Below are 23,890 nucleotides of genomic sequence, written 5' to 3'. Positions count from 1 at the left end.
AATCCTTGACTGAGAGGCACAGCAGTCCCCAACTCCAAAAGCCTCTCCCTCTGAAGCAATCAGAAGCTTCACCTGGGCAGAGTTGACAACAAACAGAGAGGGAGAAGTGACAAACAGCACTGGGAAACCGACAGCCGTTGTTGTAGTTTGAAAGGTTGAATCATAACAGAAACACACAATCTGGACAGCAACAGGCACAAACCAATAAGTATCTAACCTCTGAATTTAGCCAGGTCATAAGGTCATGTTCTGATACACGAACACACATACTATAACCCTTTTCACACATACAGAAATCTCCTGAAGAACTCCGGAGATTTGTCTACCCGGAGGTTCTTTAGGCTATGTGTAAACGCAAACAGCCGCATTTTTCGCACAGACTTTACCCGGAGTTTCTCCGGCCAGACCTCTAGTATTTTATCCGCAGAATATCCGAGTGAGCTGATGTCTGAAAGCGGCCTCATTTATTCTGGAGATTTCAACTTGAGCCAATAGAAAGAGAATGACGTTTATATAGTGACTGGCTAAAGTGTCTGCACAAGACCACTACGATCTCCGTGCACATAATTAAACGGCTGCATTATGTTTTCTGTTCGTCAGTATGTTGTTCTCCTCTCTTTTGTGGATGTTGTCATTCCATTGGATTACACAATATAAAATATTCTCATTATAACGTCGTGTAGCTGACTCTGTTGCTACGGCCGCTACTTCCGCGTTGTTTCTTTACGTCATGTCTTACCTCAAGAAATTCTCCGTGCCCCCTCCCCTCTGACAGGGAAGGTCTCCAGCTGTGAGGAGCATATGTGAACGACTAGGTCGGGAGAATCTCCGGAGAAGTCCTCCTGTAAATATCTAGATATTATCCGGAGTGCATATGTGACAACGGCACACCCTTTCCTGGTAATAGACCAGTTGTCCGGCCAAGAAACTTCTAGGAAATGGTCTTTATATAGCACACATGTTGTAATTGCCCAGTGTGATGATTGCCCATAACGGGATGATTGGGATGCTATAAAATAACTGCTCCAAGAGAAAGAAACAGATCCTCGATTCACAAGCCATAGTCTCTGTCTGATTGTTCAAGAGCATTTACTCTTCTACACCGTAACACAGCCTCTTCCTTGTGTGAATGTGTAGGTGTGACCTGCGGTGTAGTCAGAAAACTAGAAAAGAACTGATACAAGCTTAAGTCCATTTACCATCTACCAATTGCCAGAATTTTTCACCAAGACTCTCCCTGCCATTTACCCTGACAGTCCCCAAGTACATGTTCTGATGTAGTTGGGGCGAGCCAATGTAAAAAGCAACAAGACATTTTCAGAGGAAAATTCACCGCGAGCAAGTGGGCAATGAAAGTCTGTTGCTCGTCAGCCATTTTCAGCATTGTTCTTTTTACCTCTCGTCCTGCATCCCAAGACCCCCCCCCCCTCAAGTCTCACACGGAAAGTTTCACACAGTCAGGTGCACGTGTCACAGGCAAGAGTGAGGAGGACATTTCGTCTAGAACTTTGAGGGATGCATGATGTGTGGATGCAAGTGAATGGCTTAAATGTCAGACCTTTGTGACCGGTCCCTGAGTATACACTCCACCTCTCCTCCTAAAAACAGCTGTGATAGGCTCTACCCCCCACTGGAATCCAAATAAGATAATGAGACGGATAGGTTGACATTTTTATCCACAGTCCAAGCCATTGTATTATCCATACACTTGTGCTCTTTCTGTACTTCTCTGAACTTTAAAAAGTCTTTGCATGCCCATCACTCGTTCTTTGAAACCACTGTCTCTTCTTTATCCTTCCAGGTGGGATTCGTCCATCCTGGAGTTGCCGCCTCTGTGATCGTGTATCTGGCTTCAGATGGGTCATGGTCTGGAGAGCAGTGTCGAAGAACAGCCACCATGTTCCTGTCCGATACCACCGGCAAGAACCACTCACTAGGTACTTTCCTGGATTTGAATGTATCTGCACAGTAATTGAATGCCATATGACAAAGACAGACAGAATAAAATCATTTCAATCAATCATCAGGCACACATGACCTCTCCTGTCAGCGGAACCCGTTGGTTGTGAATGTGACCCACGACCTCTCGAAACCCTTCTACGTCACCACGTCCGTGTTCATTCTGTTCTCCTCTCCCTCTGTGGCGGTGGGAGGCGTAGCCCTGAGGACCTCCTGCCACTTCAGCACCTTCGCCCTGACCGGGTGCGCATCAGAGGGTGGGCTCTCCCACAACTACCTACTGAACACACACACGCATGCTTTCACACCAACATACACAAAGACACACACACACACACACACTGGCCTACTTTCTCACACAACATGTGAGTAACTGTTTCATACGATCCAAAATCTTTAAGATTGGAACAGAAAACCTTTGAATGTAAGTCCATATATTATTATTCTATATTCAAGGATCACATACATTGTTTGTGAGCTATACAAACCTGATAAAAAAGGAAACATAATCATCCCTGTGTCACAATCACAGTCAAGCCTCCTAAAAAACGAAAGCTTGCCGATCTAAATTTGCATTTTCCCACTAACAGGATAAAACTCATGATGGAGAATAAATTAAATAATGCATCAAAACATCAAAGCCATTCTAGTTTTTATGCCATTTATCTGTTTTATACGTTAGTGCAGGCCACGGGGTGAAATGTTCAACATGATGACAGCTTTGAACCCAAAAGGCCACCGCCGACTTCACTGCTGCAAAGTTTGAGTTCAGTAGAAACCCTTCTCTGGATATCATCCCCATCCCATTTAAAAAAAAAGTCAAATATCACAAATAAGAGAAAAAAAAAACTTAAAAAAATGGTTTACACATTCACTTGGACTGATGGACGATTTATTAGATCGCCTTAAGATTTATAAAGCAGTTTAGGGAACGTGATGAAAACTACTCCTGGATTACAATGTGGATATTTTGAGTCACTTTTGCACCCGAGCACAGCTTTCCTTTTCCCCATGTTTAGTCACTAATTTAAGGTCACTATGTCACTGTGACTCACTGAAGAGACTTGGTCCAGACGAAAGTTTGTCTAACCAAAAGTCGCCCAGCAACGGTTGCTATGAGAGGAACCTCTGTGATTAGTGGTCAGCGGACCAATCAGAGAGCCAACAAAGGGTCAATCAGATATTTTGCAGTGTAAATGATACATTTTCAGTTTTCCCAACATGGTCCAGTGTAGGCCTCCTGGCTGTGTCTGTCGTTCTCTCTCATCCTCTCTTCCTCCCTCTTCTTCCCTCCCTAGCTGTTTGCGGCAGCCGTGTCAGATGGACAACTGCAGCCCCCCCCCGTTAGACCACGCCTCTGTCAGGTAGGCCTTTGAAAATGGGAAATCTGACCAATCAGAGAGCCGAAACAACAAGCAGAAGCTCTATCTATATATCAGTGTGTCTCTGTAGGTGTACAGGAGGAGGAGAGGCCTCGGACTGCTCCGTTCAGTGTCACCGGGGCTTCAGTATCGCTGTCCTCAACGGCAGGGCAACCCCACCCCACCAGGTACTGGACACTGTGAGAATAACACCATATCCTGTCAATGTCAGGTTCTCCTCCAGTTATCTTTTTGATGAAAATGAATCTTAGAGATCTGAGTCAGATCTGAGACAGTTTACATGCAATGGATTAAAGAGGGGTGTAACAAGGAACACCAACATTAAGTAAAAGGGAATGCAGGATTTCCAAAGTCTACAAGAATACTACAATTATTTGTTCCAGCATTTGTACATTCATGGTCACAACCTGCTTTCCAACTACAAACTAGAAACCCACTGAGTTACATGTCTTATGAATGGTGAGATAAAAGCAAACAGTGTCATCACTCAGTAGGGTTACATGGCGCTAGATATTCAAATTTCTGATCGTAACAGACACTGTTTGGACTTGCATGTAAACATCTTAGTCCAACCTACATCGGACCGAAATCGGACAATAACGGACATCTCATAATCAGAAAAGAACACCTAGATAAGTCGTTCATAGTTGGTAAACTAACGGCATGTAAACTCAGCCATCGTATCGTAATCGGATTTCGCGTTCTGCGCATGCTCGAGAATTTCCGCCGGGGCTTTCACCCGGAAGTGGAAGTAGACGACGTAATAAATAGTAGTGTTGTTGCCGGAAACTGTGTCCTTCTGTTGTTATCGCCACAGCCAAAAGATCCGTTGTTCTTCTAATATGAATTATTAGAATGTAAATAATGCACAAAATGTACGTAGCTGTAGTGTCGTCCATCTCCTCGTAAGCCATCTTTGTTTGAATGCTGCCAGATAGTTTGTTGTTGCTGTGACGTTTAGGTCAACCGGAAGTGGCTCTATAACCATGTGTTGAAAGGGGTACAGCGCCACATAGCGTAGCATGGCCATTTATACGATTCTCTGATCGGCATTATATACTCAGACAAGTGACAGCTGTCCATTCGAGAAGCAAATCGGTATATGGCTTAATCCTATCAAGCTATTCCATGTAAACGCACTGAGTGTGATGGATTATCCTGCATGTCAAAGAAGAAATCAAAGATATTGTCCATAATTCTGACAGATATTTAGGAAAGATGTGGGTAAAAGTAAAAACTCATGGATGTGAAAGGGCCAAAATAGCCAACAGAACGTGTTGGCTATGACGCGATGCTTTGAATACGGCTGGGTATTTGTAAGGACCTCACCACCATGATCCACCATCCCGGAGACGAGGATACAGTTTGCTGTGTTATTGAGTCTAAACTATTTCATTCAGAATCTTCATTCCAATTTATGAGAACAAAGGGTCATCACCAAAACAGGATTTTAAACTTACTATGACTATGTATGAATGATGATATAGTGTTATGATACCCTTCAAAATCAAATAATATCAATACCTCTTTGCTACCACGGCAAAACAAATAGAAGCTCTCAACATCCAAAATTGTGTACACTGTGTCTGTGGTCTGTAGCAGTCCTGTCTGACAGGACACTAAGAGACACAAAGCTCTGCATAAAGAGCAGCGTGCTGAGAAATCTATGTTTCTGCACAGCGGTAGACATTTTCATTTGTATCATACTGTACAGCATAATCACTGTGAAACAATCGTAGAATAACGTCTTATTTCTTTATTTTAATGCTATAGCGCCTTTTTTTGTTTTCTCACTACTCAAAGCGCTTTACACTGCAGGTCACACCTACACATCCCTGCTATCTATATCCCTGTTTCCACCAAGCGGTCCGGTTTGGTTCAGCACAGTTTGGTAGTGTGACATTATAGCAGGCCAACACAGTGTAGCCCACTATTAAGTAAAACGTTCAAGAAGAAGAACGGGGACACAGTAAACAAGGGACCCTTTAGGGTCGGATCGGTATCCTTGGCACTCCAACAGAAGGGTAACAAAAAAGTAGGACGGTATGGATCACTTATTTTGGTACCATTCCCAACTTTTGACGTTGGAAACGCCAAAAAAAACGTCCTGAACCGGACAGCTTGGTGGAAAAGAGGCTTATCATACATTTTACTGCTAAGAGTCCATCAGTATTAACTCATCCATTCATACACAATCATACACCACCGACCAAGCAGGGGGGAGCAACTTGGGGTTAAGTTTCTTGCCTAAGGACACATCAGATATGTTGCTGCAGGAGCTGGGGATCGAACCCCCCAACCTTCTGGTTGAGAGACGACCGACTCTACCACTGATCCACAACCACTTTAGCTTCAGCCTACTAGCTGAACAGATACTTCTTCAGAAGCAGAGGTCTTTTAGGTTCACAAGAATTTAAGTCAAATAAAAGGAGCATTTTAAATCCATACAATGTATCCATGTGGGGGGGACGGTGTGCACAGCCCCAGCTTTCATAGATAGAAATCTCTGTCCCTGCAAGTCTTATTCTGTTCATTCTTTTCAGAGAGAAGCACGTCTGGAGTGTTACCATGGCTCATGGGATCGTGTGGTTAGCTGTCAGCCTGTAGACTGCGGCCTGCCTGATCAGTCTCATGTCTATCACGCCATATTCAGTTGCCCCTGGGGAACCACCTTTGGCAAACAGTGCTCCTTCACCTGCGGAGCACCAGCCATACTGCAGGGTGAGTCACTGATCTGCACATCTGTTCTTGTCGAGCCTAGTCGTTCTCCTTCAGTCTTGTCAAATGTTACTTTATTCTTTGTGATGAAACAAAGCATGATGTCAAAACACTTGTGTTTGTGGTTGAAAAGCCACAGTGAATCAAATGTTATATAGACTCCATGTATTCATGATCCTAAATACAGATTGTGCAGAAATAATTGCATTTGTGGCTTTAGTGAAATATGTTTGGAGGCCGTCATGTATCGCTCAGAGGTGAAAGCAGAGAGAGAATATATATTCTCCAGGACAGCTGCAAATGATTTAGATAATCACACAACCAGTGCGATGTTTGTATAGCTTTAAAAAAAAAAAAAGTGTAACATTTTATAGACACAATAAAACTTGTGAATGTTTTACGGTGTTTTGGTTCTCCACCGATACCAACTCACAACTCACGTATAAGCAGAGCTAATACTGCCTTTAAGCCACAGAAGCTATAGTTCTCCTTCTCCTTGTAACTGGACAGTAAAGAAAAGAAACCAAAGCAGAATGTTTACAGGGACAGAAATGAATCCATGATGTCGACCTACCTGAGCTCTTTGGGCCTGATTTACTAAGATCCAGTGTAGAGTGCTAAAGTGTGTGTTCACTCCCAACAGATTGCACATTTGGTTGGTGTGCACTTTGCAGGTGATCAACTAAGAATAATTGTTTAAATTACAAGAGGTGCAAAGCTTGTGGAGGTGGTAGTGTTTAAATTAGGCTTTTGCTTGTTTTACTGGTTTACGTCATTGAGAGTTTGGAGGGAAAACAGAATGACAAAATGAAACTCGGTCCTGGGTCCCATGTTTTTAGCAATTTTTTTCAGGCTTGATAAATCGCAATGAGTATACTGAATTAACTTATTTGCATTTTCTCCTCCCAGTATGTTGCACACTATCAGAAACGCCCCATATTGCATATTCATTAATTTTGCTCATATGAAAGACGCAGTCTTCACTGCACGCCGTCAGTAGATCAATTTGCACATTTGATTTTGAGTGATATCAAGTTTATACACATTTTAACAACAAGGCCCTTTGTGTTTTAGTGGTGTAACTCTTATGATTGTCATGTTTACAGCAAATATGTCTTATTTTTAGAAAGGAGAATTCTCAGCTTTTATGTTTTAAATTAAAGGTTGAATTTCTGAAAGCATTTAATGACACCTTCACTCCATTTAAAAAGACTTTCACTTTTTCAAAACTTGGTCTGGTATCGCAGTGTGCTTAGTTACTGGTGTTGGTCATTTTGTCAGCATGTCACAGACAAACATTTGTGTGGCTATTTAAAGAAAAACATTTTTAAAAGTGTGTACCATGTTTGTTGTGTTAAATGTCTAATATGAAAGATTATATCTGAATTAAATGATAAAATCACCTTACTATATCATCAGTCTGGTTCAGTTCGGCTCGCATTTGATAGGCGTTTCAACTATCAAAAGTTGGGAATGGTACCAAAATAACCAATCCGTACCGTTTACTTTTTTACTACCTTTCTGTTGGGGTGTCAAGAGTACTGATCCGACCCTAAAGGGTGGAGCGAGACAGACTGCAGTCTGTTGATTGGCCAAAAGATTTGTCAGTTGCCGTGTGACAACGGTTACAAAGGTTAACACAAAACATGCAATGTTTAAATATCCCATGGATTTCTAGAGTCATTTCAAGGCTGTTTTTGTTTTTTGTGTAGCACTGCTCCATGGATGACCTCGGAGGTGCAGACCTCTGCTGGACGTCCTTCATTGTTACCTTTGTTTACTGTGTCGCGTTAATCTTCTTCATTGAATTTATTAGCGGGCTACACTGTGTACAGCTGCTATTACATAGCTAATGCAGCTATCTCCACCAAGTAAGGGCACGGTTTGCTGTGGAAACGTAAGCAAGATCAGGGTTTACCGTACCACGCTGTATCAAACAGTACAGAACTAAACTGGACACCCCTTGGTTTGCCAGACAAACAGTAAACCATGAGGAGTTGCAGCGATGAAAGCAGGCAAGCTAATTGTTTTTTTTCTAGTTAGAACGCAGATAGGTTTCAAGACCGACGCTGAGCTGGCTAAACACTGAAGCTGGCTAAACACTGAAGCTGCATGCACTTTGACTCTAGAGAGAAGGGGGCGGAGGGAGACAGCTCTCTCCTATGTTTTGAATTTGGACTGCAGTACCCATTTTGAACAGGTATCAGCGTTACATATGGCTTCTTTAAGCTTGTTGTTGTGAAAAAGCTTGTTTTCACAACTTGTAAAAGACATAAGAACATGCAAAAAAGAAAAGAACAATGCCATCAGGTGCCGCCTGCAGTTTGGTAGAGGACTTGTAAAGGTGGAGTGAAGACTGTCCATGAGTTAAAATTCTGCCTAATTAACTATGACAACCTCACCTTTAAATTCAGGTCAGCTTATGCAAACATACTGAGTCTAAAATGATCACACAACTCAACACTTACTGAGATCAAAGTTCTGTTGGGTACTATTTCCCTCCTCAGCCGAGCTATACTTTGAACTATTTAAAAAAAAAATCCCCTCCTCTACGTCTCCCTCCACAGGTGACAGCGACAGGTTGGTGTGTTTGGAGGACGGTCTGTGGTCTTTCCCAGAGGCTTACTGCAAGATAGAGTGTCCCGAGGCTCCAAACGTACCCAACGCCAAGCTGCTATCAGCAGACTGTCTGGCTTCAGGGCACGACGTGGGCTCTGTCTGCCGCTACAAATGCAACCCGGGCTTCTACATAACAGGGAGCATCAAAAAGAAGACACTGAAGTAAGTGTTACACGCCAGCTGGAAGCTCAGGAGACACACAATATTGGTTTAAGAGGTCTGACACTAGAATCATGCATATACAAAAATCTTTGTGGGCACCAACATGGCACCAATTAATCCAATGGTTGTTGTAGCTAGCTTGAACCGGTGAGAAAGCATGGTCATTATACCCAGGCCTCCATCCAACAAGTGATACACGCTGCTGAGTGACAAAGCATGGCTTGTTGATGAAATACATTTTCTTATTTATAGAGATCATTTCAGACTTTTGCAATGTGTAAATAGTGAATTGTGTTAACAATGAAATCACAATCAATGCAAAGCTGTATACAACACTACCCAAGACAGGGAAAACAACACACTGTATACATTCTGGGATGGAAGTTTTCAGGATAACCCCTTACATTGTGTATCAGATTACTGATGTAATGCATTTTTTAATATACAATGGCATAAACTACTGAAGTACAATGGACTTTAATAACATACTGAAGGCCTCATTCACTACGAACGGATTGCAGCCTCTAAATGCTCAAACGCTTATGCATTTACTTGCTTCCCGATATCTTATACATCTCAAGGTCTAATTCACAAAGCTGATGATATTTAGGTGCAAACACACCAATTTAATAATTTCTGTGCAGTTTGCTCCTGTTTTGTGTCTGAATGTGGAGAGAAGCTATCTGCACCTGTGTGCACCTTACTCTGTGCAGAGCTGAGCTGTCAGCCTGACAGGTGCAGGGTTTGTTTTATTTTTTTGTCCAAATAAGGATGAGGAGCTAGGAGGGAAGATAAAACATCTTCAGGGTGTACTTTGATGCCAGACTTCAGTCAGTTTCATCGTTTAAAATAGAGCTTCCCCTCTGAATGGAGCAAGAAAAGGCAAAATGGAAGAAAAAATAAAATCCCACCTCGTGTGTAACACCTCCAAAGCATCTCAACAGAAGTGGATGAAGTTGGAGTGTCTGAAAGCCCCGTACTGATTTAACCACTGTTTATATTATATGTCAGTGTACAGTACAGGTTATATGTACAGACTTTAAATACAGATCATTTATTTTTGAATCATACTGAGGCAGAATTGCTTTCCCGGAAAGTTTGTGAGTGATATCTTTTATGAATACTGCGGCGCAGTTACCACCAACTCAGCAGACCAACTGTTTTCTGTTACTCTGGTTGTGCGTGGCTGTAGTGCCGGTGTTGGTGAATTAAGGTGCTTTGCAATGAGGCTGATTTGCATAGTGTAGGGACATTCCCAAATTAATTCCTAATGGCTCATTTGAATACGCGCAAACAGCATGTGCTCATCAGGACCCTGTTTGCTCTGCGGTGCAGTCGGGGGAGCATTTAACAGCCCTGCATGTGTTTTGTCAATTAGACAGTTTCTTTTTGATTCCTTTGCACAGGTTTAACAGGCGGGAAAACAGCACAATCCTTTTGTGAATCATGCCCTGAGTCTTTTGTCTGCTTTTTGCTTTGAGTCTGCATTGATAACTGGCCAAAGTAAATAATTACAGTGTTTTATCAAACATGCCTCCCTTCTTAACAGAGGAAATTCCTTCATTTATTTTTTTATTTTTTTTACAAGAAGCCCATTATGCACTGCTAAAAATAATGAGTTTTGATTTTGATATTTTATGAAACAGTGTAACAAGTCATCCCATGAACACCCAGACCCCCAGAGCACAGTTTGAAGAATCAATGGGTACAGTTAAAGGAGGCATTTATGTGTTTGTGTTGTAAAACGATACTCTGCTCACATTAGGGTCCAATAAAATATGTGGTGCTGCTTACTGCGCCTTGTCGTTACATTGCCAATTACATTTATTTGGTAACTGCTCATTACTGAGCACAGTTTACATCCTGTTAGGGAGCTGAGGGCTCCCTAACAGGAGGAGAAACAGCCTCTTCGGTAGCTTACATGGAGCTAGCGCTCATATATCTGTGGAGTTATTGAGCTTTTGTACAATAATGGTAAACATACAGATTATAAATGAATGCAGTTATCACGAAGTGTGTACATTCACACACATACACACATGGTAATACTTTATTTTCCTTATTGTTATCGAACGAGCTGACATTTAGCATTCCTAAATCCTTTAAAAATATATAATAATACCAATGAATTACATTGTTTTTCCATTGGATAGACAGGGAAAAGTCTTTAATGTTAAGATCCGTTTGCAGCCGAGTATCTTTATGAGTTACGCTTTCTCAAACTTTTGGGTAAACATGGTAATAACCCTGGACGCTTTATCAGTCCAGCATGTGAAAGTGAACAGCAGCAGCTATTAAAGAGCTTTAAACAGGCTCTTTACTCCTACCTTTGACACATAAATTTAAGATTGTTACACATACTGATGCATTTACACACTATCTGCACCGCATCGGAAAGTGGGCAGTCCTCTGTGCTCAGTATGGTTTGTGTTCTTGAAGCAGTAAAAGAAAAAAAATAGACAAATAGAAAAGGTAAGCAAGGCTATAGGGTGCAGGTGAGGGAGTTCATAATAAAAGCCCATATACCCCAATGTTTTGAAAGTTAAGTTCAATTTGGTGCTCTTGGTGGCTGAAAATTACCAAACAACAAGGATTCAGACAAATAAAAAGTTTAGATTGTTTTGTTTTTGTTTGTCTGTGAAACATGTCTGTGAAACATCCTCTTGAGGGAAGAATGTGCAACATGTTACACATAAATACAGCAGAAATCAAGTCTCTCCTGTGTAAATGTCTCTCTGAGTCATGACTGTCTACAATGAGTGAGAAGTGCGAGTCCCTCTGGCTGTGTTGTTGTCGGAGCTGTGTTTACATAATGTGTACATGGACGGGACGGCCAGCTCCTCCCCTTGTGTATAAAAGCTGTTTTTGTCAAGGTCTAGAGAAAAGAAGAAGAACATACTCACTGATTTTTATTTGACTGTCACGTAAGCGTTTTTAGATCACTGGTCATTCCATATCAATTAACATGCAATGTGAAGCTACAGGCTAACTAAAGCGTGCTAACATTAGCCTGCTAATTAATTTAGCCTTATCAAATGTGTTTTGTTCATTGTGCTCATAAGCTTAAGTTTGTTAGACTTCTCAGGTGTTTCTTAAACTCTTGTAATGTCCTGAACTAAGATCACTAAGACAATATTTATTGCCTGTCTTTGTCTCTAGAAAGTACTTTAAGTTGGATTGCCTGGAGGGGGGACAATGGGAGGAGACGACCTGTGAGCCCATATCCTGCCCAGCCCTACCTGACATGTTCCAGGGCATGTACACCTGCACCAACGGCCTGTACTATGACACCGCCTGCACCCTGCGGTGCCCCGATACGACCGATAATGTAAGATCATTATCCAGTTATCTAATGCTTATTTATCTAAAGTAGTAGATTTTACCGGTAAATTGGATGTCAAATATGATGCTGATTTTCCTCTTAGAAGGACAGATGCTCTAAAACTGTGTTCAGTCATGCAGCATCACTGACACCTTGTTATGAACATGTCAGCAACATTTCAGCTGTGTATGTGACAAAATGTTTTTTTTATTTAAAGACACATTAATGCAGGGGTGTCCAAACTACGGCCCGCGGGCCAACTGCGGCCCGCGGTCCAGTTTTTATTGGCCCGCAGCAAATTCTGAAAATATAATTGAATATGGCCCGTACAAGAAGCTAGAGCTCAACTCTGTTGCACTTCTAAGTTTCAACACTAGATGGAGCCAGCCCAAGAAACGGTGCTTCTCAACTAAACAAAATTAAGCAAAGAAAAACTTACCGCGAGTCACCAGAAATGTCAGCACCGAAGAAGCGCAAAATAGTTAGTGAGTGTAGGAGATTTCAAACACGGTGGGAAAATGAATATTTCTTCAAAGAAGTCAATGGAAAGTGTGTCTGTTTGATTTGCAAGGAAGATGTTGCTGTGATGAAAGAGTATAATGTCCGTCGGCACTATGAGACCAAACATCAGAGCTACCCATCGTACGCTGGTGCCGAACGAACACAGAAAGTCAAGCAAATGGCAGCTAGCCTGCAAGCTCAACAACAGCTTTTTTTTTCGTGCAAACAAAATACAGGAAAACGCCACAACAGCAAGCTATGAAGTGGCTAAACTTATTGCCCAGCACGGCAAACCGTTCTCAGACGGCGATTTCATAAAGCAGTGCCTCATCAAAGTCACAGAAATAATGTGCCCGGAAAAAGTGCAGGATTTCAAAAACGTGAGCTTGTCCAGAAATACAGTGGTGCGGAGAATCGAGGACTTGTCAGCCAACTTGAAACTTCAGCTGAAAGACAAAGCTTGTGCTTTTGATTTTTACTCGATAGCATGCGATGAGAGCACAGATGCCACAGACACCGCGCAGCTATTCATTTTTTTGCGGGGAGTGGATAATAATTTTTGCTGTATGGAGGAGCTGCTTGATATGATGAGCCTAAAAGGCACAACGACGGGTAAAGACATTTTTGAAGCTGTGTCGGAGGCCGTTGAAAAGATGGGGCTTAAATGGGACAAGCTCTGTGGAGTAACAACGGATGGAGCTCCGGCCATGACCGGCGAGCGCAAAGGAATGGCATCGATGGTGTGCGCCAAGGTAAAAGAGAGCGGAGGTGAGGCTGTTAGGATGCACTGTATAATCCACCAAGAAGCACTGTGTGCCAAGATTGTCCAGCTGGGCGATGTGATGAACACTGTTGTGAAAACTGTCAACATAATTCGCGCTAGAGGACTGTACCACAGAGAATTTCAAGCTTTCCTACGGGGATGTACTCTACCACTCTGATGTGCGCTGGCTCAGCCGCGGCTCTGTGCTGCAGCGGTTTTACTCGCTGAGATCAGAAATCGACCAGTTTTTTAAAGAAAAGGGCCGACCTCTTCATGAACTGAGTGACCCTCTGTGGCTGTCAGACCTGGCTTTTTTAGTTGATCTTACTCATCATCTGAATACACTGAACAAGAACCTACAAGGCAAAGAACAGCTGGTGCCTCACCTGTATGCGCACATGAAAGCCTTCTGTGTAAAGCTCCGCCTGTTTGAGTCACAACTACGAAGCTTTAATGCTGCACACTTCCCTGCGCTGTCTGAAATCAAGTCTGCTATTCCAAAGGCCGACCTTTCTGCTAAAAAGGAGAAATATGTGTCTGTGATTACATCTCTCCTGACAGAATTCAACCAGCGTTTCCAAGATTTTTCTATCATTGAAAAACAAATCAAGCTGTTCTCGACCCCCTTTCTGGTGGATGCAAAAGAAGTGGAAGAGAGTCTGCAGTTAGAACTGATTGAAATGCAGTGTGATGATTCTCTGAAGAGTCAACATCAGCTTCTCTCCCTCCCTGACTTCTATCAGAGTTTGGATAATGCCAAGTTTCCTCTGATGAGACGCCACGCAAAAAGAATGATGAGCTTGTTCGGCTCAACATACATATGTGAACAAACATTTTCTCTGTTAAATCATAACAAAAGCAGACTGAGAACCAGAATGACTGATAGCCATCTCTGTGAAGTCCTTCGTGTCTCAACCACCAAACTTACTCAAGACATGTCAGCCATCCTTCAATCCAAAGGACAGCATCATGCTCCCACTGAGTGCAATGTTCTTCAGATTATAAGTGAGTTAGAAATACACACAGTATTCATGTGTTAATATGTCACCTCTAGTGTGTGGCCCGGCCCCAAATTAATTTTTTTGTATTTGGCCCTCACTAAAAAAACTTTGGACACCCCTGCATTAATGCCATCTAAATGTAGGCCAGATCTAAATTTAGTCATTCCTGATTGACTCTTCCATCAAGGCAAGGCAAATTTTGACTTGTCATGAACGAGATCAATCCAAAAGAACAGTTAAAAACCAGAAAAAATGAAGCTAAAACAATAGAAGTACAGAAAGTATCAATGAAAAAAGGATATCATTGAATGTAAAATAATATGAATTAAAAAGGTATTTTAAACAGATGAGTCTTTGGCTTGGATTTAAAAGTAGTTAGGACTTTCTCCAGTCTTAGATCTTCAGGGAATTTGTTCCACTCTTTGTCCCCTCTTTATGCAAGAGGCATAGCAGCTTCACCATGTTTGGTTTTTACTCAGGGGAACAGCCAATACTCCAGAATCAGTGGATCTGAGAAGTCTGTCCGTGAGGTCTGTCTGTACTGGGTCAGGTTGTCTGACAGGTTACGAGGGTCTAACCCATTTAGTGATTTATGGACCAGTAGGAGAATTTGGAAGTTGACTGTGTGAAGATTTTGGTAGCAAGTGCATGGATCTGTGATTTATGAGCTCAGCTTAGTTTTTGGTCCTTATTTCGAAACTTGGCAGCATGAATCTGTATGTGCTGGAGCTGTCTGATTGACGTCTTTGACAGACCAGTGAATAATCCATTACAGGAGTCCAGCCTGCGAGAGAGAGATAGTGAGACCAGTGTCTCGATCAATACCTGTCTGTGCAGAAGTTAAAAACAACAACTCCTTTATTAGTGCTAACAGATTATCGTCTCATGCCTGTCGTCAATATTAGGAGATAATTATATAATCTGTATTTATACTGTATGAACTTTCCAGTGCTGCTGTTTTCACGCTGGTCGTCTTCCTCTCGTCTGTCTGAAAGCAGTCAAACGTCACTTTCTGCTCGTCAAAGATTGAGGACATTTAGGATACTTGCCAAACTGTTGCTCTCGGAGTGTGTTGGGGATACTGAAGCATGTATGTTTATCACACAGTAACTCGATGACCACAGTGAACATCGGTATCTCTGTTTTGTTTTCAGAGTGAGATTCGCTGCAGTAAGGATGGTAAATGGACTGCAGAGTTCCACATGTGCTCAAGACTCAAGGGATCCTGCTCTCCTCCTCCCGATCTCAACTCTGTGGAGTACAGCTGTGACCAGGGGATGGATGTCGGTGAGTGGAACATTTTTTATCAGTGGAAAACGACTAGATTGGAGACGAAACGTGGAAATATAAAAAGATTATTTGTATCTGAAATGTGATACCGCCTCGGATAAGACTGCTGTCAAAAATCTGGAAAGCGTTATTGCCAGGTATGATTGAATTGCCAAGATGTCACTGCTTGTTTACCCAGCTACGGCAACAACAGAGGCTCTTTTTTAAAACTCACAATAAAGAGTAGAGTATGAATTTAGGAGGGTACATTGGATAGACACGCACGCTGATGGTATCAGACAAACGTGATTACATGACAGCGGAGTCTGAACTAATATTATAAACTCCACAAATGTTCAGTGCTGGTTACTCTCTAAAGGAGCCGTACTGACTGGAATCTCCTGTGGCACTTACCAATGACAACTACCTCATACAACCCCACCTGAGAAACTAACCAATCCTTTAAATTCCATGTCTGTTTGGTTTTATTTTCCTTGCAGGTGCTGTTTGCTACCCAACATGCATTGTGGCTCTGGACATGGATCTGCGCGATCCTGTAGTCCTGCCCAATGGCACGACAACTGACTCTTTAAAACACTGGATGTTACCCACCAAAGTCGAGGTAAGACACCTGAGGAAAGGGTCAAGTTACTTCAGTAAGTGTTTCTTCTGCTAGAAACCTGAGTTCTCCTAAATCTTATTTTGATCTGTGATGGCACAGAAAAAAGATTAGCTTTCCGTAGTGGGCAAGAAAGGCTTCCTAACCATCAAGGAGACAAGCCCGGGGTTGGGTTGTGTTATTACTGCCTTTATATAGCACACTGACTGTCAGTGACATCTGTGAGCCTGGTACTATCGTTTGGAAACATTAGCTAGCTAGTGTTTGCTAATTAGCACTCAACGAGACATGGATGATGAAGAATCTCTTGCTCTTCACTTTCCAAACGGCAGCATTATTCACCCAGCCACATCGAAAATACATAAAGCTCTCTTCACTTTTGTAGGCTTTCATTATGGCAGCGATGTAAGGGGAAAGATCCTCCTCTATATACATATATGTTAACATCACTGACGGGAGGTTCTTTGCTGTTTTTTTAGCGATTGAAATACTATCTTGTGTGCTGTATAAGAGTTGCAAGGGCCCACATCTATCTTATCTCACATATATCTCAGTTTTTCTGCAGTTGTTTGAAGATGTAAATGTGTGTCGTGTTGAAGAGATGATAAAGTAGCAAGGCTGTGTTGCAGCGTCACAGAGTGTTCAATGGTGGACGCCACTTTCCTAAACTCTGTTTTTCCTTCAGGCCGTTTGATTATCCTATACTACATAACTTAAAAAAAACACTGCAGTGCACTGTTTATGTACCCTATTCATCCGAAGAGTGGTTTATAAAATAAAATAAAAAATATTTTCTTAACTAACTTTTTTAGAAGCAGAATTTAAACGAAAACTAAAAGCAGAATAAAGGAGAATGCATCTCTCCACATTTTTTACAAGTAATCCTGCCACACTGACACGGACTGAAGATACAACAGATGAACAAATCCTTTAGTCTCTTCTAACTGGAGACAACGTGCTAACTGGACGTTTTGCTGGCGCACTGAGAAACCCTTTGATGTTTAGCACAGAAGCTTCAGTTCTCTCAGTCTGTTGAACTTGTAAAAGCTGCCCAACCCTGATGCACGTTTAGATTTATCCACTGCCACCCAAGATAGAGTTTTCTTTCTAGTTCTAAGTGGTGACTAGCTCATCCATACTGTCCGGAGACTTGGGAGAGAGGGGTTAATAAATAAATGATGAAATCTGAAGCAGCACAGTCAAATATGATGCAATTACATAATATGATTACCTTTGGCTCCTAGACTGTATCAAGCTTAAAGGACCAACATGTAAGACATCTAATGAATGACATCATAAAATGACCTTATATATGATCAGACATTAAGGAAACATGCTATGTTGAAGTGCTGGCTTCTCTGACAACAATGCAGCAGCCAGTATGTCCTCCTTCTAACTTTAGATTCTGCTCCTGAATGCTCTGGATTTGTTTGGACCAGAGAAGGTTGGCGGTTTTAAGGCACCACCACTTGGCCATTTGGATGCCTCTTGTTCTACCAGATATGAGAGCAGTTATCAGGTCAAACCAACAGGTGTTGCAGCGATGGAAGTGGCCAAGAGAACTGGTTCAGATAGAAGTGATTGTACCCGACCTAAAAAGCCTCTGCATGTTTCTAATAAGCTCCACGAGCAGAAACGTGCTCAAACTAGGATCAATGTTGGAGATGCTTTTGAAAAATGGAGAGAGGTTAGAACACAGAAAGGTTTACAGACCCATGCAGAGCTGGATAAACACTGAAGCTTCAGTGTCCAAGACATGGCAACCTGCATGCACATCGACTCTAAGGAGGAGGGGGCGGGGGCAGACGGCTCTCTATAATGTTTTGAATTTGGACTGCAGTACCCATATTAAATGCTAGGTGTCAGAGCTACATATTGCTCCTTTAAAAACGTAGATTTTTCCCATGATGCAACCCAATAGTGTCAAGCAGTGGTGTGCCCCCTCTAAATTTCAGTCTGAAGAACTTTGGATGGCTATTCCTTGTAAATGTTTCCTTCCAATCTTGTACTAAACACCGCTTCAAAGCTTTTTATAGTAGTACATATTTTGTGAAGAAATGGCAGATCTTTGTAGTTTTGGCCCTTGTCATGACCATTGTGCTTGTATTAGATATCAAAATGTACAATATCTACTATTGGCAGCTTACTTAAAGCACAGTTTTGCATCTCAATAGAGCCAGTTTTCGAATATCCACATTTGTCATGCAATAGTTTACTTCAAAAACTGGCATTCAAGACACACATGTAAATCCATGATTCTTGTAAATGCCCAATAGATCCAGTTGAATACACTGCAGAGTTCAGAGGGTGGGTGCTGTAGGATCGGGTTGCAAAGTTGGACTTGTTGCTGAGCTGTTCCATGTTTCATCATGTCGGTTGATTGGCTTAAATAACTGCGACAGAGCTAGTGATTGTAGTTCTGCTACCATTTGGAAACTCTGTGCTGTTTTTAAAAAAAAAAGCAGTTGTTGTTTTGCTCACTCGCTGCCATGCGACCAGATCAGGACTCAGTGAAAGCTGATCCGCCGACAAACAGCACTGAGATTACTGCAGAAAAACATCCATCAGAATGAATAACGCATCCAAACATCTGGTGGTCTTAACAGCATGGAGCAGACGGAGCTACTGCTCCAGACTGACTCACCTTTACTGATAAGTGTACGCAGAGTTCATTCTCGAGACAGACGACATACAGTAAACATAGAGGAGCTTCTGCCACACGTATATGCCACAGAATTCACATCTCGTTACTTCACATCGGAAGTGTCATAAAGTAGAAGTTCAGATTGCTGTCTAAAGAAAGACTCGAAGGAAAGAAGTAGAGATTCAGCTTTTTGATTTAAGTAAAAGTGAAAAAGCACAGGCTCTGAAATGCACTCACTGATTAGAAGAGGAAAAAGTGTCCCTCTAAAGGACAGTCTGATGTCAGTTTCTGTGCAAAGTTGACCTAACTTCATGTCGTATTTCAGAGACATCTTATCCATCATTATTTAAATTTTAAATTGAATCTAATGAGTTGATAACAACCTTACTCCAGTATGCAAATAAGTTGGATGTGAAAGTCTCCTTCCTCTGTTTTTGAATCTGATACCATGGCAACAAAAATGGAAGTCGTAAGCATTCAATATTGGGTAATGTCTTATTTTTATTTAGCAAAATGCTAACTGTGTAAATCTCACAAATACGGTAGCAACATTTTGGCACCAAAGCGTAACTTTAACGCCTAAAGAACTTGAGAAACATTGGTATTTTCTAACCTGTGAATTTGAATGGATCACTGCTGCTCTCTCTCTCTTTTGCTCACTACAGCTTTGGGTTAGAATATGACTGAAGATGTTTTTTTAAGCTTCTGTACTTTTTGATACTATCTGGACATCTCCCTTCTAATCTTTCTTATATTTCTTTTGACACTGAAATAAGTAATTACAGCATTAACATTTTCAAAAGTAGACAATCGTCTGAGTCTCACCAGAAATAACCAGTCAGTGGTGGTGAGATCATTTTCAGCTCTTCCTAATAAAGGTTGAAGATCAATGTTTCTGCATTCAGGTGTTTTTTTCTGAGTCTACAAGTCATATTTTCTAACCTTTAGAAGACCTAATATTGGATTGACGTAATTTGTGGTAATCGAGGTTAGCTAAAAAACAAACAGGAATACATTTTCTGAAATGAGTTCAGAAGTCTCTAACAACACAGAGAATAAACTGCAGCAGAGCGTTTCTAATGTTTCAAATGTGTTTCATAACGTGTTTTTGACAGAAATGTTGGCAAGGGTATTATCTTTCACAAATTTCTAGGAAAAGATTTCAAATTCCCAGCTCTACCAGCTAATCGCACGGCAGAATCCACATCATGTTTGTGTCAGTACGAGTGGGCTATCATTCAAGTGTTTTTGTATCACTGGAAATCAGATGCAGATAGCGAGAGTAAAGGTTCCAGCTGACGTCAAGCCCTTCAGAAAACACACACTTCTCCAACACACAGTGTACACAAACCTCCATGGACGAACTTTTAGGAATGTCAAATCTTTGGTTGGAGATAGAGAGCAAGTTTTTATTTTTTTCTGACCTAATATCATAACTCAAGAATCGCTTCTACATTAACACTGCTCCATTTTCACCGTACTTTTGGGTGGTCGGTCGGTCAGTCACTCAGTCTGCCGGTTAATCTAACCTTGCCAAGGTCAAATAGTTGGACGGCTGTGGGGTTACTTATACCATATCTCTTACACTGCCGGAGTCTTTTTTTGCATTGTCTTATCTCAAATACTCCAGAATCAGGTCTCCCCGGCTGGGTCAGGCTTACACAGGAGAATCCATCCACTGTCTCTGTCCATGTTTGTAAGTCAGTCAGCTCTCTGTTGACCACCGTGTAAATTCTCAGGGTCAAATAAATGAGACGAGAACGTAGCCTCATCCAAATCTGACCTTGATATATTGAGTTTTACATCCACATAAGTTGTATTAAAACAATTATTATTCCTCCATCATAATTGGTATAAATATGTAACAAACACTACAAAGCTTAGAATAGGCATAATATACAAGATGGAGTACCATTTACTTTTAATTAACCATTCATGGTGTGGCTGCCTTTGTCATGATTCAGAAAAAAGAGAGAAAATAATAAATTCTATCTTCTTGGCCCAGTTTGTTCAGAAGGTCTGATACAGATTTGGTAATAAAAAAAATTTCCCACCAATGATCACATTTTTAACTTTTGTCACGTTTAAAAAAAAAAAAATCTTAACTGGATGAGATCAATCCGAGCGGCACGCTGCTGCAGTGGTTGGCGCTGTTGCCTCACAGCGAGAAGGTTCCTGGTTCGAATCCCCGTCGGCCAGGAGTCTCTCTGTGTGGAGTTTGCATGTTATCCCTGTGCATGTGTTGGTTCTCTCCAGGTACTCCAGCTTCCTCCCACAGTCCAAAGACATGCTCATTAGGTTAACTGGTGACTCTAAATTGCCCGTTGGTATGAATGTGAGTGTGGCTGGTTGTCTGTCTCTATATGTCAGCTCTGTGATTGACTGGTGAACAGTCCAGGGTGTACCCCGCATCTCGCCCAATGACAAATGGGAACGGATCCAGCCCCTTGGACCCCAAGGGTAAGCAGTATAGATAATGGATGGATGGATGGATTCATCAAAACCCTTACTGCCTAATACCAATTTGTATTACCACGGACTGGTTGGAATCCAACATTATTAAAGCTAACAGATGAGATTAAATATCACCTTTTTCATTCAATCTTGAAATCGTGTTGTTTCAAAAGACAAAAGGGGTTACATAATCAGATATAATCAGGAGATCCAATCAGGGTTTCAATCCATATACTGTAAAACCTCCAGTGTGATCATCCTGATCCCAGCAGAGGGCTGGATTCAGACCAGACTACAGTGAAAGAAATTAAGAAACTATTTTAAGAAGTTTATATTTTAAAACATTTTATGAAATATATATCTACACTAGAATGCTGTTTTGCTTCAGTGACAATTTGATGATGTGGGCTGAAACAGGCCGTTTGGAGAACACCTATTGCTGGGTTTATGGATTGGTAATTTCACATGTTATCCACATCTTCATTGGGAAAGTCACTGGTGTGACCAATGAGGACACACGCCACAGACTAAGCTCTGAATGTTCATTTTAAGTCAATGATCTCAACTCAAATACCTCGACTGTAAATAAAATAGCTCAGAAAGAGTATTTTGTGTCATCTTGTTTTTCATGGCAAACACAGTGTTATTCATTCCCTCTGGCTCCATTGCTCAACTATCGCTATGTGCTTTGTTTTCCAGAGTATAGTCTGCACGGGGATGATGAAGTGGTACCCTGACCCTCAACACATCCACTGTATTCAGTCATGTGAGGTAAGAGTCCAAACAGCTAAGATCTCCTGAATCCAACACAGGAGTACGTGCACATATTTTCATACAGATATCAGTCCAAGGTTCTCCAAACTGTTCAATGAGTGACTGCCTATTTCAGTCATGACTGATAAAGCCTGAGGTAAGATTATTTTCCCTACTGTATGTCACAGATCTGATGTATTTAGTTCACTATGCAGAGAACAAAACTCAATAGAACTTAGTAATGGATGCATGGTCAGTGTTTTCCCTACCATTCATTTGGAGTGGCGGCCTGCCTCTGACATATCTCTGACATATCGCTGACTGACATATCTCAGTCAGCGACTGACACATCTCCTTTATGGTTTGTCTCAGACGCAGCGCAAGGATATGAATTTAGCTCAACATGAAAGGCTTTTACAGCCTTGACTCTCTGAAGAGAAGCAGAGTCAGTCGCTGTGGATGAGATTGATGAAGGAAAGATTGTTATACTTGAGTAGTCGTCTGACTAACTTGTGTGAAAGTAGAGTTGATTAATAAATGTCTCACTCCTAAAGTAAATGACAAAAAAATGATCGCTACATTTACCTATTTCATAAAAAGGGTAATCATTAGTTTTAAGGATTTTAAATGGGACCTAAGCTCTGAAGAAATTAATTTTAAATTCCAAACCATGCAACCAGTTTACTTATCCATGAACACAGTTTACAAATCCTGGACAATAGTTTACAAGTCCATGCCCACAGTTTGTAAATCCATGCCTACAGTTTACAAGTCCGTACCAACATTTTATAAAAACTGTCCCCACAGTTTACAAATCTGTGCCCATGGGTTACAAATCCATGCCTACAGTTTACAAGTCTGGTCCCACAGTTTACAAAGTCCGTACCAACATTTTATAAAAACTGTCCCCACAGTTTACAAATCTGTGCCCATGGGTTACAAATCCATGCCTACAGTTTACAAGTCTGGTCCCACAGTTTACAAATCTGAGCCCAGCATTAAAAAATACGTGCCCACAGTTTACAAAAACATGCACACAGTTTACAAATCCATGAGCACAGTTTACAAAAACGTGCACACTGTTTACAAAAACGTGCACACAGTTTACAAAAATGTGCACAGAGTTTACAAATCCACGAGCACAGTTTACAAAAATGTGCACACATTTTACAAATCCACGAGCACAGTTTACAAATCTGTTCCCACAGTTTACAAATCCATGCCCACAGATTGTTAATGTTGGCCCCCCAGATTGCGAAATGTGTGCAAACAGATTGATAAAATATGGACAAGGAATAACAAGAAGCTTAATATTTACTTTAAAGCTAATCCTTTCTGGGGCTCTGCACAAAGCGGTTTGCACTGCCGTACCAATATAGGTATTTAAACCAATGCAAATTGAAGTCATGAAGCAATCCCAGAATATGAAACACATACTGTAACTGTTCAATTGAAATTAGTTAACGACCCCTTTATCTCTATTTCCACCAACTTCACACCTATTCTGCTGACTTTAGCTGAGAAAAACTCAACAGACTTTCAAACTGAAAAAAGTAATGTTATGAAACATTCTTGCATCAATAAGTTAAATTTGTTTTTATGATATCATCTTGATAATTTAAACAACAATATATATTAATGGCGTCCATGTGTCGACATATCAACACACATAATATTGCTATACTGTTTCCCACCAAATCCTTCTGCATTAACCTTCAGTATCA

General features: G+C 41.3%; 1 protein-coding gene across 1 annotated transcript in view; it reads left to right on the top strand.

The window, feature by feature from the left end:
- pappa2 (pappalysin 2) overlaps positions 1 to 23,890 on the top strand; it is a 106,836-nt gene that overhangs the window by 66,027 nt on the left and 16,919 nt on the right. The window contains exons 16-25 of the mRNA XM_061043888.1: positions 1,802 to 1,937; positions 2,028 to 2,202; positions 3,258 to 3,323; positions 3,412 to 3,508; positions 5,885 to 6,062; positions 8,627 to 8,840; positions 12,000 to 12,168; positions 15,582 to 15,714; positions 16,197 to 16,318; positions 22,113 to 22,184. Coding sequence (XP_060899871.1) covers positions 1,802 to 1,937; positions 2,028 to 2,202; positions 3,258 to 3,323; positions 3,412 to 3,508; positions 5,885 to 6,062; positions 8,627 to 8,840; positions 12,000 to 12,168; positions 15,582 to 15,714; positions 16,197 to 16,318; positions 22,113 to 22,184 — 1,362 coding nt within the window. The remainder of the gene's footprint in view (positions 1 to 1,801; positions 1,938 to 2,027; positions 2,203 to 3,257; positions 3,324 to 3,411; positions 3,509 to 5,884; positions 6,063 to 8,626; positions 8,841 to 11,999; positions 12,169 to 15,581; positions 15,715 to 16,196; positions 16,319 to 22,112; positions 22,185 to 23,890) is intronic.

Source organism: Labrus mixtus, chromosome 8 (genome assembly GCF_963584025.1).
Source record: "Labrus mixtus chromosome 8, fLabMix1.1, whole genome shotgun sequence".
Classification (NCBI taxonomy): domain Eukaryota; kingdom Metazoa; phylum Chordata; class Actinopteri; order Labriformes; family Labridae; genus Labrus; species Labrus mixtus.
The sequence above is the reverse complement of the archived record's forward strand: the minus strand, read 5'-3'. Positions and strand labels throughout refer to the sequence as shown.